The 14,290-nt window shown below is 44.5% G+C and overlaps 4 protein-coding genes across 4 annotated transcripts; 1 reads left to right on the top strand and 3 right to left on the bottom strand.

Moving 5' to 3' along the window:
* Positions 1-1,154: 1,154 nt before the first annotated feature.
* On the bottom strand, positions 1,155-1,649 carry INS49_006546 (uncharacterized protein; the record flags this gene model as incomplete). Its single annotated transcript, XM_043167318.1, has 1 exon — positions 1,155-1,649. One exon carries the CDS (start codon positions 1,647-1,649, stop codon positions 1,155-1,157), a length of 495 nt encoding a protein of 164 aa, XP_043028462.1.
* A 3,517-nt stretch (positions 1,650-5,166) lies between these two features.
* Positions 5,167-6,154, bottom strand: INS49_006545 (uncharacterized protein; the record flags this gene model as incomplete). Its single annotated transcript, XM_043167317.1, has 2 exons — positions 5,167-5,674; positions 5,754-6,154. 2 exons carry the CDS (start codon positions 6,152-6,154, stop codon positions 5,167-5,169), a joined length of 909 nt encoding a protein of 302 aa, XP_043028461.1.
* Positions 6,155-7,531: 1,377 nt separating this feature from the next.
* On the top strand, positions 7,532-8,723 carry INS49_006544 (uncharacterized protein; the record flags this gene model as incomplete). The annotated part of the gene is made up of 4 exons (XM_043167316.1): positions 7,532-7,824; positions 7,879-8,036; positions 8,095-8,273; positions 8,400-8,723. The coding sequence occupies 4 exons, from the start codon at positions 7,532-7,534 to the stop codon at positions 8,721-8,723; spliced, it is 954 nt and encodes a 317-aa protein (XP_043028460.1).
* A 1,304-nt stretch (positions 8,724-10,027) lies between these two features.
* Positions 10,028-11,185, bottom strand: INS49_006543 (uncharacterized protein; the record flags this gene model as incomplete). Its single annotated transcript, XM_043167315.1, has 2 exons — positions 10,028-10,934; positions 11,013-11,185. 2 exons carry the CDS (start codon positions 11,183-11,185, stop codon positions 10,028-10,030), a joined length of 1,080 nt encoding a protein of 359 aa, XP_043028459.1.
* Positions 11,186-14,290: the final 3,105 nt, after the last annotated feature.

Genomic DNA, 14,290 nt, shown 5'->3' with positions numbered 1-14,290 from the left:
CGCCAAGTATTGGCGCGAGAGAGCTGCATGCGCCACCTAAACTCACTCCCACAATTTTCAACCCAGAGAGCAGAATGTAACAACCCCCAAAATCCCCTGTCTTTGATTTCTTCGTTTCACCCATGGCTGTCTCCCACAGGTACTTAATTAACCTAAACTTGAAAGTAGCTCAGTAATTCACAATCCATAATCATAGTGGGATTAAGTTGCAAGCTGAATCTGTAGCCCTGGACACTACTGATATCATAACCTTTCAACGGACGATTGATGGTGAATCAATCAGGGAAACCGTGATGCAACTCTTAAATGATTTCTCTGACGAAATTGTCGAGTTTAATCGCGAGCACTGAAGGATGAGAAACTCGAGCTATTCAATCGTTGACATGGCTGTCGAGCTGTTTTAAGAAGGAGCATGAGAATGGCAAATTCAAACAAATCGGAGATTTGTACCTGCAAAAACAGAGGGTCCACCGGTATATCAACTGCCGCCATAGCTGTAGCTAATCAGAGCGTACCAACCAGGCCTAATTCGTCCACCCACACCCAACACCTACACGCCTAAGTTGAATTGGGCGTGTGAGTCGGGCGTATGGGTGTAGGGGTATTGGGTGTGGGTGTGGGTGTTGCGTGTAGTTGTTGCGTGTGTGAACTCTTACGTGGTTGAGAGGTGGCGATGTACCAGTGTACCCTTCGTTTTTGCAGGTGCCAATCTCCGTATTCAATATAAAAACGGTAAGTATGAAAAATTATCATACCTCATTGACCAAGTTTCTGCCTAGCCTGACCTGATCTATATCAATGGAAAAGAGATCAGTCGCCTGGTTCAAGATAGTCCTCAGAAAGGAGCTCTTACACAGGCCAACGTTATTTCTGCTACCCTAGTAGTAACTAGTAGCAGAAAAGAACTTCCGTGAGACTTTCAGGTTCCATTACATACATCATCAGCAAGAGATAATTCTTGATAAAAAGACTACAACCCTTATCCTTCTAACACACGTCAGCCCCAAAGTATACTTCTTCTTCGGCGATCACAAACAGCTGGCTCCAATCATCTTCTTCACATACCAGCACCACAAGCACAAACCGCCCTTCCAATTTGGGTTTTGCGGTGCAGAGAATGCAGTCTTGACGTATGACATGTACAGATCCGAGATCTATATGGCCTCCTCCCATCTGCCATCAGAAACCATAGCTCTCATCGCCGTGATGGTGCTCTCCACAGAATGCTTGGCCATGCCCTCCTCAACAATCCTTTTCTCCGCCAGTGCTCCGTCATCCAGATCCGGATGCATCCATTCAAAGGTGTACGTCAGGTAAAGCTCGTCATCAGGTCCCCGACTAACAATGTTTGCGATGTGGCTCCCATTCGGCTGCCTGAATTCGACCTTGACTGGGTAGAAGGTTGTGACGACTTCCTCCACGCGCCTATTGCCCTCTCGGAAGGTGACCATGCGTGTCGTCACGGGGCGCCCCTGCGTGTCCTTCGACTCCGACACGACCTCCGTATTTAAGATAGCACCCCCAACAAAGTCCTCTGCCCGACGGATTTTCCGGCGAAGGAGAGCCCAGATCTGTGGTTCAGACAGCTTGGGCTCCGCCGACGGAGGATTGATCGGAGCCGTGTACGCAACATAATTTGCAGGCGACATGTTCGGACGGAGTGATGATTGTGAGAATCAGTGCAATCGTCTTTGACAACAACAGATGACTTGACGTGAATCTGATCAGGTCCCACAATTGAGGTCAAGCACAAATTGGCAGTCCACGCGGTTGTCGCTCAAGCGGACATTTCCCCGCGTTACAATGCCCGGACCAGCCGGACATCCCCAACCAATCTTCTTCCAGCACCTGCAGGACTCGCCGCTTTCCTACGATACACTCATCAGCGTGTCTGGCCATGTGGACATCAATTTGTGGTGAGCCAGAGAATTGCGTCAAATAGTTGACAGACCATGCCCGCATGTTTTTGCTTTGAGCGACACAACCAAAGTCACTGTTGTGCATTGGGTCCGCATGCGACAATAGACCTGTATCTTCACATGCACAATTGGCTAAAACTGGTACGATCCACCGCCGCAGAGGCTCTGTTGAGTTCTAGGGAATTATGAAAACACTCGAGATCTCTGGGAACTGGCTTGGATCATACCGCCGGCACATCAATAGCGGCTTGTCTCGAGGAAATGCCTACCTTCTTGGACATCCGCGAAGACAGCTCAGTCCCTAGAATGTGGTTCAGAAATCTCTACTCACTCTCATTTTAACAAAGTCGTAATACGTATCGACATAGTTGGCTAACTAATTTGGCACTCTCACAGCTCTACTTTGATATTAGCAGTGTCTTGACGGCAAATCTGAAGCGTAGTTGGGAGATTGCATAATCCTCATAACAAAGAGGAGACGGATGCTTCATCAAATTAGCAGGATCTACCTGCATATCAATGTAGCGGTTCAGCCTATCGAGGCTTCTTCTTCAAAGGTTCATACCTTTAGAGATATGCGCTCCGGTCCAAGAACACAAAGTGCTTGGCGGATCAAACTCTCACTCGTCGTCCGACACGTGCCTGTCGCTGCTTAGATTCACTTCAATATGGATGGTGTTTTGTTAGGAAAGCCTACTTTGACACAATAGGAACAGAGAAGCTCTGTTCGATACACCCTGACTGTACCTCAAGCTGCGGCTTGAGCTTCATCGCATTTCCAAGCAGTGAAAGCAGTGGCTGGCCGTAAATCTGGCCAGAGCAAACAGCCACATGGCAAATAGTACACTAGTAGAGATATAGATACGTATAAGGTGACTGATAGGCTCCGAATTATCACTTCGCACCCGCTGAGATTATGAAGCCTCTCAACCAGTTAGAACCGTCCTTGTGTTCTCTGTGACTTCAATGTCTGTGTGAAGCACATGTCATCCGTGTAGACAGATATTAGTTGATGCCTGAACGAGAGGTATTATATCAACATCCAATGCCTCCATGGTCTCACACCTCGATTGGGTCGCAAATCTACTGAGCGTGACCTTGACTACATATCGTGCGCAAGATGGGACTGGGGGTCATTCATGTATAACACCTCAGACTCGCATCTTCAGGCTGAGGAATCAGCTTGATCACCACTCTTGGTGGGCCTTTTGCGGTAGACACTACTGGGAATAGGATCTAAGCATGTTCTCACATCTGCTCGCGCCATTAAGGTGGAAGAGCGAATAGGGTCTGCAAAACTGGCGATCTTTGTGTCCTAAGTGGGCGTGGTAGCCAGAATCTGACTGCAGAGAGAGCTCATGGGACTTTTCTTCATCTTCTTCTTCTTTTATGTACGTACGCATGTGATCGGTGCGTACTCACTATTCACTGGCACAATGAGCGATAGCGATAGTTCATCCTGGGCCTGTACTTCATTTTGATGATCATGGATAGTATTCAATCCTCAGAGTCCCATCCGGTCTTCATATCACGAGACTCCAAGCCTTCTGTTCATTGTGGATCAAATATGTTGTGTGCATTAAAGTCAGTCATGCGGTCTTAATCGCCATTCCTGAAATAACAGGACGGTCTCACTGCCGATACACAAACATTACATGGGGTTTTTGATGAGCTGCTGCATATTTGTCGTTGCACTTGTGGTGAGCTTCGAACAGCTCCGACAGTGGGTGGCTCTGACGGTGGGTACCATTAAGAGCTGCGATAAGTACACGTGTCGCCCAGAGATGACGGCTTTCTCCTTACAGTTGAAATTACAAATTTAATCATATGAATGCTATAGTGAGAAAAATAGGGGGCTTGATGAAAGGATCTGAAGTTGTTGTGAGGTCATCCCGTCTGCGAGTGGAAATGTGCATTCGCGGAAGGCCTCCCGCAAATGTTTCAATTGTTTGCAATTGCGTCACAACGGCGAGGAAGCCCTCTGATCATAGCCACATGGCATTATACATTCGAAACGGCAACTAATGGTGAGACCGTGGGTGGCGATGTGACCTTGGCACCCGTGCTCAAGGTCGACCCTTGACGGGTCTGGCCAGCAGGCCTTACCAGTAACAGCTGGGCATCCCTTTTGCCACGAGAGACTCCCTGCCCTATACTTCGGCAGCCGCGTTCGGACTAAGAGGCGTGATGCTACGACCGGCGGGTGGTCAGCCAGCTCCAGATCCACTTCCCGAAAGTATATTTGACCTCATGTCATCGGAAGTATGGGCAGCGACCAGAACTAGGTGAGCTCGAGGACCGAAAAGATGGGATTCGATTGAAAACTATTCAGTCGCGCACCGCACTGTTTATCAACTCAACTAGATCTTTCAATTGCCTGCACTAAAAATCGGGTCGAATGGCATTCTCTGCCACTAACCCGTTGTGATAGGCAGCGCTAGGCATTTAGACGTTGCAATTTCACACCCTTGACCACCAATAGACCGTGTTCTAGGCCGCTAACACCTAGCCACCAAGACGTCATCTTTGGTCTGGGATGGAAGCCCAAGTCAATGCCTCGCACATGGGCAAGCATACAAAACGGGAAGCGACTGGCTTCTTCCTGGTATTGATCGGACATTTTGGTCCGTAGCCCTTTGGGCGGGAGGCGGAACTCTTCCAGAAGAAGGAGGCCAAGTGGTGGATGAAATATCTCAAATGACACGAAGTCTGCCCTCTACGACCACAGATGGCTTTGTTCTCTCGGATTTCTTCAACTACTGCAGAACAGCCAGATGGGATGATAGCTCTGTCAGCCGCTGCGAGCGTTGAATGGGACCAAATTTAAGGAGTTGACTAGTCTAGCGTGGAAGAATCTTGATCCCATTTAGCCCAAGGCGTTTCAGCAGACTTCTCAATCACCATTGGGTGGGAAGCTCGGCGCCTCTAATTCCCTCACAAGGGGCTGGTGACTGTTCTAGAGTGCGATGACGAATAGGCTGGCAGATGCGGGCTACTTTGGCAGGTCGCATGGCGCATGAACATGGAATGGTGTGGCTTGACCGTGCTGTTGATCAAATCTTGAAATCACGGTTACAAGCATGGCTGCTAATTAAATGAAGACTCGGTATGGTGACCTGTTTGGGTTGGATCGTGGAAAGACATGTAATTTCATGGCCTTGCTTGCTTGCATGACTATTCGCTGCTGCTCGCTCTGAAAAAAACTGCTGTTATTTCACCCTGAGGTCTTGGCCCCTGCGGTCTAATCTCATAGGTCGTCGACACCATCGTCGCTAATAGTGCTAGATCCACCTCCAAAACTCTCCGCGATGACCTGTGTTCGCGTCACCTTGCCCGTCGGGCTCACGTAGATCCAACAGACACTCTCTATCCCAGGGAAGGGAGTGTACTCATACTGCAACTCAAACTCCTTGACCTCCCCATCGACACTGATCGTCTTGTTGTGCCCAGTGAAAGTCATGTCCCGGTCGTAAAAGCCCACCTTTGTACGGCTCGATTCATCGCCGTCGTTGTCCAGCTTCACGTCGTACAGATCTCCACTCTGTGCCAGCACGCGGTTGGTATGCGTGTTGCCTGTAAAGTCATTGATGCTGTACAGTATTCCTTCGTCAAGGGCGAAGTTCCTCTTAGTTTTGGTGCCGCCGTAGTCTCCAGATGTCAGGTCGCCAATGGTACCGTTGACGATCTTTCCGACGTCGTCTCCCAGAGTCGCTATGATTGGGTTCAAGTCGAGAGAATCCAGCACGTCCCCAACCCTTCAAGTAATGTGAGTCAACAGCCGCTCAAAGAGTTGCAATGAGCCAGGAAGATATCGAAGAAAGAGGGGCGACATACATTTGAACGACATTCTCCAACCGAGCCTCAAGCTCGACCTTGGCGCTTATGTTCTGGATTGTGAGCTTCACCCTATCGATGGATGCGTCGACGCCGGCGCTGAAGTGAAGCAACTTCAGGACGTCGGCCTGTAGATTAACCTTGGCCGTTATATTGTCGACCTCGATGTCGATCTCGCCGACCGAAACTGATGCATTCAGATACACATCGGGATCCTCTGGTAGAATGCTGTCTGCGTCGGTATTGGTGTTGGCTGTCTCGTAGATTGCCGACTCAGGATTGCCTCGCTGGTCGAGACGGTAGCCAATATATCCATCATCCTGCCTGCTGCCGTGCTCCGCACATGAGACGGAGAAGACAAGCAAACCGAGCGCCAGCAAGCCCTTTGATGAAGCCAACATTGTAAGAGCGCTGAGAGTGTTTTTCAAAGGAGGGACACAGTAGTTGGAAAAAAATTCAAAGCGAATGGTGAGGCAAGGCGCAGATAACGAGAGAGTGTTGTGGTCTGACTTGAAGATGGCAGCTCGATGTGGGCAGTCGTGAGGAAGGGCACCCGGCTGTCAAAAGAACCCACCCACCGAAACGCGTGCACTGTGCGGTAAAAGGGAAGACACTGATGTCAGAGGCGTGGTCTTCACGCTGGGGAAGTTCCGATGGCTCTCCTGTCTTGGAGCAGCCTGGCGTGTGGTGTAATATCAGATTGATGGGTCTTAAGGACCAGGAAAAGGCATGATGGAGAAGGGACTCGGGACCAAAAACAACCGGCTATTCTCCATTCTCGGACCACTTTTCCTTGAGGAGTTACCATTCATCTTTACCGTGATGCTGGGGAAGCTGTGTCCAGGCTCTCACCGGGATCAGGGATACTTACCACCACAGCCCATCTGTGACTCTGGTTGTGGCTCAGCTAGTGCCACGCTACTGCAGAGGACGGCATGAGACGAAGTGAAAAGGGGTAGGGTGGGAGTGCTGCAACATGCAGGAGACTAAACAAGAGCCAAGACAAACTGACGGGCGGAGCTGGCCTTGTTGCATTCGGTTCATTTATCCTCGAGCCTGTAAAATCGCCAGGAGCAGTCCTAGAAGCCCCAAGTGGGTAGGACATTCGTTGCTATAATGGCACACATATCGATATTCCCCTACTGGATTTCTGGCCCACTAAACATACCATCACTTGTCGTCATGGCCAAGTGCTTATTCGCGCCCCCTGGCTCGTCGGAGCTCGCATGGCCCACAGGTTCCGCAGTGGGTCGAGCATTTTGGCCATCTTCTTCCGCCTGACTTTTCCTTGGAAAATATCAAAACCCCATGTCTGATCGAGATGCCCACGGTTTCTCTCCCCGGCCGCCGGCCGGTCCAGGTCGCTTAGAGAACTGGATCACAGGCCACCACTATGCATACCCTGTTGATTGCCAACCTGATTTACCTACCGCTTTCTTGAATCCCAGGCCAGGTCAAGCTGCAGAAGTTTAGCATGAATTCGTGGGGCCATTAGTCCACTCACGTACTAGCTTTCTTTTCTGACGTGCGCTTAATTATACTCCTAAAGGTGACCACCTTTGCGCGCCTCCTTTTGTCGCCCACGCGCCGCCCCCTTCTGTCCAAGACTCGCACTACACACCCACAAGAGGATCCACCCAACACATCTCTCAAGGCTCACTCTTTTGCCTCGGGAACGAGCTCATTGACCGTAATCCACTCTTTTATTCTTACACGGGCAGAGCAGATCTGGCAGCGTTGGCGTGTTTTTTGTCAACAGCAACACCAACAGCAGCAGTATGCGGTCCTACACTTTCCTGTTGTTCGCCCTGTGCCCCGTCTTTTCCCTGTCGGCAGCGCAGACAGCTTCCGCAACACCGGAATCCTCAGCAGAAACAAGCACAATAGAGGCGACCACCGGAGTGACGACCAGCCCGACGCCAACAGTCAGTTCGGGCGGAGGCACTTCGTCGAACGCCACCACTTCTCTCGGTGGCGGCTCTGGCACCACTACATCTGCTGGTAGCAGCAGCACAAAGGGGCCCCCAGATGTGCTTCTGAAAGTTCCCAACCTCTCTGTTGGGAAGATCGAGTAGGCTATCCCTCGAGTTTTATGTTTGCTGCAACCTGTGCTGATCAAACCTAGATTGATCGTAGATAACCTTCAAGCGGAGATCAACCTCCAAGCAGAGATTGCTTCCCTCGTGACCATCAATGCGGGTGTCGAGGTCAGCGTGTCGAAAGTCAACATCACCATTGCGGATGTTGAAGCCGAATTAGAGCTGATCATCCGGCTGGGCAACTGTAAGGCTTGCATCGCGTGGATAATCCTGAGGATATCGGCTGACTCGTACCATTGCAGTGGTTTCCATCGTGAACCGAACGCTTGCGACCCTGGACTTGAATCCTCTGCTTATCAACCTCCTGAACGAGGTCACGGATGTTGTTACTGAAGTAGTTGCCGCCGTGGACAGTCTTCTGGGCAGCATTGTTCAAGGCAACTCCAAGATCAACTTCATTATTGACAACCTCGGAAACATTGTAAGCTGCTCCCGCAGAAAGACTATTGTCGTTGCCCATGAGACGCCCATGGGTAGAGACCGTTGCGCAGCGCCGTCCTTACTTTAAAGTCTCGAGTGATTTGATTGCTAACACCGAATATTCTAGGTCCAAGAGGTCGTCGGCGACGTGGGCAACACTGTATCCACCATTGTGGGCAACTTCGACCAAAATATGACGTTCACGGGCGAGGCGAAGACCTTATCAGGTGGCCTGGTACAAAAGACGTACAAGTACGATCCCCTGGGTACACTGGTCAACATTATCTTCAACGCACTCGGGCAAGTCGTCCAGGCGACAGTAGCCACCTCCACCTCATCGGGGGGATCGGCGAGCACGACCAGCGCGACGACTGCGACGGCAGCCACCTCGGCGCCTGCGAGCACGTCAGCGGCGACGACTGCTACAGCGGCTGCAAAACTTTTGGTATAGTTACGGCTTGACTAGTAATACACCCATTGATGTGTCTCCATGCGATAGCAGCGGCGCGTAAGCCGGCTCACAGCATGCATAAGCTGTGTGCCAAGAAACCCGAACCGTCGGATGACGGACTCGAAATCTGTGATCCCAGTCCTTTCTATTGATAGTGAACGAAACTTAAATCGGGCATGAGTCGCTGTGTCCTGGTGATAGCTAGCCACGCGTGCTTTATCGAAAAGCAAATAGCCATGTGTGAGGACGGCCAATCTTGGGACAGCGATTCGCAGAGCTCCTCTGGTGGATGGATGGCCACCCGCGGACGTAGCACACGGAAACCCATGACAGTTCTCTGATCGATCTAACACCTCGCAGCTTCTCACCCCCAGCCTGTGCTGATGCCCAAACATGTAATTAGCGGGATCGTTGAGGGTTGTACGGAAACAGCTGATTCTGTGATACCATCCTCTGCATCTGACTATCTAAATCACGCACCCCCTCCCCTTTCTTGTTGGATGCAAGATACGCAACTTATTCTAGGACCCGCGGTAGACTCGCACACCATTTGGTTTGTGTGGCGCTGAGGGCATGGCGCAGCCTGGTTCGGTGCATGTGAGTATCGGAAAGTTGGAATATGTGTATTACTGTTACCTATCTAGTATCCACGTGTTACGGATTGGCAATCATTTAGGGTTCAAAATTACCACCTCTGGGCCTTCCTACTTCAAGATGGAAAGTGCTCTTGGGTACCGATAGATCTTCAAGACCACCAATAAATGTCGTCTACAGGTCCTGTTGCTCATGACTGAAAGCGCATCTTTCAACCCTATGCATGACACAATCATGAGAAAACCGACCCCTTCCAGTCTGGTGCGATGGCCAGGTCAGCAATATCTGCGCCTTTTTTAGTATTTGAGGCGACCTTACGATTTTAAGAATATGGCCACGACAATCATTGAAGATTAAATTGAGTTTTGATACCCGGGTAGTAATTTTACCCGCGACTTCAACTTACGGGCGAGGTTGTTTCTCTTCCTGACCGACCACCATTCTCTGAGCAAGCGCAGCGAGCGATCACAGCGGAGCGTCACCCTCCCCCGCTACCATTCTCAGATCGGCCATCTGTACTGGATCATTCAATATTACTGACATCTATGGGCACGATGAAGCGACTCGGCATGAGTGGGCCCTGTGAGAGCATTTAATGTCTGTTACGAGAGAAGGAAGTCATGATGCGGACAGAAGTTTTGCACGAGATGGAAACACATAAGATCCATCAAAATTTTGTACAAGATTGTCTTGGGGGAGAACGACTCACGTCAAAACTCCCGGCTCTCTCCCACAGCACACACATCAAAAAGTCCTGTCGGGGCCAGACCCTTAATCTCCAAGGCCTGCTTAAGCTTCGCCGGCGGCTCTTCCACAGGCTCGCTCGTCAAGGCGAAGGCACCCCAATGCATGGCCATGGCCCTCTTGCACTTCGTATCAAACGGTCCGCGCAGGTCGCCGATCTGAGAGAACTGAGGGTTTCGGGGCAGCTTGTCGAAGCCTGGACCAAGCTCCTCCATGCCCTCAGGCACACACCGGTATCCTGTGTCACCGGCGAACCATATGGATTTGCCTCCTGACTTGACCGCCCAGGACGCCCAGAGCGATTGTCCGTAGTCGAAACCGGACCTCAGGGATCCATGTTGGGACGGTAGGCACGACACTGCTGCCCTAATTTCCTCCGGTGCGTCAGCACCTCCATTGCTGCCGGGGCCTGCTTTTGACCCTGGGATTTTCTGCAGCGTCACCTCGGCGTCCTCCCACCAGTCCATCTCCGTCACCGCGGTGATGCCGCTGTCCCGGAACCACTTAGCCAAACCACGGCCGACGAAGAAATGCAGGCCGGGAAACCTGGTGGCGAGTTCCTTCACGCTCGGGGCCGAGAGGTGGTCGTGGTGGTTGTGGCTGATGAAGACGGCGTCAAGCTCCGGAATATCGCCGGGCATGCAGGCGGCGGGCGTGAAGCGTTTGGGCGCCAACGCACCGTAACGCTCCTCGAAGACCGGGTCGAAGAGCGCACGGAAGCCTGATGGAAACTCGACGAGGTAGGACGCATGGCCCACCCAGGTCGCGCGGAGGTTGGTGCCACCGCCGCGGGAGGTAGCAAAGGTTGGCTTGACGGTTGGGATTTTGGCGTTTGACGTTTCCGGCACTGGTAATTTGCCTGATATGCGATTGCTGGAGCCGGTCGCTAGCGGTTAGGGCTCCGGGTTGAGGTGGAGGTTTGCCTGGCTATGCCGGAATGTATAGACTTACCGGAGGAACATGGAAAGCCCTTGGATCAATGATAGGTCCCTGAACATACCATATGATGGATTTGGGTTCTCGAAAGAGGCTAGGCGTCCAGACTTGTCTTTGACATGGTGTGCTTTGGCATCTTCGGGGGCTTCGCCGGCCTGCACTGACACGGTGCAAGTGTAGGATGTCATCTTGGGGTCAGGTTCGAGACGTGGAGAGGAAATGTTATGGAATTGTCTGAAAAGGGTATTTGAGAAGAAGCGATAGAGACTTGCGATGTAAGCGTGCATATTGATGACCTCGCAGTCGGATGTTCACGTGGGCTGGTGCTCATAAAGAGAGCAGTTCGACTCTCCGAACACGGTCAAGCTGTAACTAAGCCGCGCTACCTTTGACACAAATATTGCGAGGGGTTGGGAGAGTTGTTTATGCCTAGCAGCAACTGAGATGTGAATGGGCGGGACACTGTAAAGGGTTCAACCGCTGGTCATACTTGGTATCTCCCCACGAGATCAGACGAACAGTCTGCTTTGTTTGTGCATTCCGGTTCATCAAAAGTCTGATATGGAATCTAATCCAGGCCATTCAGCCAACAGACTTTTGCTGGATCTGCACTTGGAGGAAATCAAGGCGGAGCTTGCGGGGCTTGCACCGATGTTACACAGTACAAAAATGGCGGCTTTTATTCGTAGGTGAGCTCTAGCCAACGTCAGCCTACCTAGCTTTTACGGTTAGCCCACCTAGCTCCTTCCTTGTGCTAATTTAATTAAATAAAAATATAACGTTTTAAAGTGTAATTTACATTTAAATTAAAAATAATAAATGTTAATAATAAATTATAATTTTAAATAATTGTTTTATTTTAAGGTGGTTAATAATAATTTATTTAAGGTATTAAGATTATAACTTTATAATTAATTCATTTAAGGTAATTAAAAACTTACGCTAAATTTAAAAATGTTAAAATTAAGTAAATTTAATTATATTATTTTTTTAAATTACTTAATTATTAATTTATTTATTATTTATTTAACTTTTTAATTATTTCTTAGCTTTAAATTAATATATTAAATTTATATATAACTTAAAATATTTATTTATATTTTATTAATAAAGAAATTTTAAAACCCTTTTTTTTACTTATTATTTTAAATTACTTTTTAATATTATAAAATATTTTATTTACTTTTCTTTAAGAATTTTATAATAACCTTACAAAATAATTATAAATAATTATATTATAATTTAAGCTTTGCTTATTATAATTAATTAACGGGCTTTAACCTTATAAGAATAAGCTTTAATATAAGTATAAATAAAGAGCAAACCTCTTTCTTTATACTTTAAATATAAACCTTATTTAAGCACCCTATAATAAATAACCCAAGGCTAGCTTATAATATATATTTAAAGTCTTTTTATATTATAAATTTATAATATAATTATATATAATTTAATATAATAAAACTTAAAAAGAATAATAATAGCTTATTAAGCCCTTTTTTATTTTAAAGAACTTTTATTTTAAAAATATTTAATAATTTAGCTAATAAAAATAAGGGTTAAGCTTATAATAAATAAAGAAATAATTAGCATTAAAGGGGCTTAATTTTTTTATATATTTAATTAGCTAAAATCTTTTTATAAGTAATTTTTACTTTATATTAATTTTATAAAAATATTTAAAAGATAATTAAAAAGCTTTTTAAAAAGGTTTGCCTTATAATTAAAAACTTTTTTAAGTAAAAGTATATTAAGTTTAGCTTAATTATATTATAATAATATTATAAAAAGGAAATAATAAAGTTTCTTACTTAATTTAATTAATTAACTTATATAATAAAGGCTTAAAATTAATTAAATAAATATAAAATATTATTAATAATTAATAATTTAATCTTTATAATAAAAACTTAACTTAATTATAAGAAATAATTAAAAATATTTAAAGCTTTTTACTTTACCTTATAATAATATAAGGATATTTTTAATATTATAATAAGGGAAGATAATACTTAACTTTAAAATAATAAAATAATAAATATTAATATTATAATAATTTTAATAAGAAAAGTTAAGTATTTTATATATAGCTAGCTTAATTATTATAAGCATAATTACCTTAATTATTATAAGAAAATAAAAATATAACTTTTATTAATTAAAATTAATAAAAAGGAAGAGTTTATTTAAGGGGATATAAAATTTTTTTATAAAATAAGGCTTAAAGCATTGCTAACTTAATGCTAGCTTAAGCTTAAAATAAGCTAGCTATATATTAATTAATTTAATGTTATAAAATACTTAAAATTTAAAAATTCCTTATTAATAAAGTAAATTATTTATAATTAAGCATTAATTAATTATAAATCATATAATATATTTATAATTTTTATTAGCTAGGTTACATATTGCAATATAATGTTTGGTTGATATAGTGGTTAATTATTATTAATTATGGAAGGAAGGAAGGCAGAAAGCTTAACTATGCTAGCTATTTTATATGTAGCGTTAAGGCTGCTACCTGCTGGGTATTTTAACAAGCTAAAGCTGCTTAATTTTAAATAATCCTTTATATAAATAATATTTATTATTCCTATATTAGTAATTTCTATTTTATAAATATATATTATTTTTAAAAAGTATAAAAGAAAGAAAGGTATTAAGTTAAATTAAACTTAAGGTTAAGAGGTATTTAATTAATTGCATATATAAGTTAAATTATAAGTACGTTATTATTTTATTATATTATATTATTATAAAAAGTAAATATATAAAAAGGCTTAGGTTATTATTAAAGGGTTAAAGGTTAATTAATTTATTAAAATATATAATTAATAAGTAAAAGTTAATTAAATATATATATATATTAAAATATTTTAATTATATAAAATTAAAAAGCTTAAAGGGTTACAATTACTATATAAATATTTTATTTATAATGCATTTTATAAATTTATGCTTTTATTACTTATAATGCTTAAGTTAAATAAAAATTAAATTAAACTCTTAAACTATTAATATAATTATTTAATCTTTAAATAATTAAAATTTCTTAATTTAGCTTAGCCTTAGCTTTGCTATGCTTAATATTGCATATTAAATAAAGAAATTAAAGAGTATAATTAAAGAATAAGTTATTAAAATAAAGGTTAAGTAAATAAAGTTAATAAATTATAAGAATTAATAAATAAGGTATTTAAATAAAGGAAAAGTAAAGTATAAAATAAAGATTATTAATTAAATTAATAAATAGCAATAATTTTAATTTTAATATATAAATATTAAATTATAAA

This window comes from Diaporthe citri (genome assembly GCF_014595645.1).
Source record: "Diaporthe citri strain NFHF-8-4 chromosome Unknown scaffold_2, whole genome shotgun sequence".
Classification (NCBI taxonomy): domain Eukaryota; kingdom Fungi; phylum Ascomycota; class Sordariomycetes; order Diaporthales; family Diaporthaceae; genus Diaporthe; species Diaporthe citri.
The sequence above is the reverse complement of the archived record's forward strand: the minus strand, read 5'-3'. Positions and strand labels throughout refer to the sequence as shown.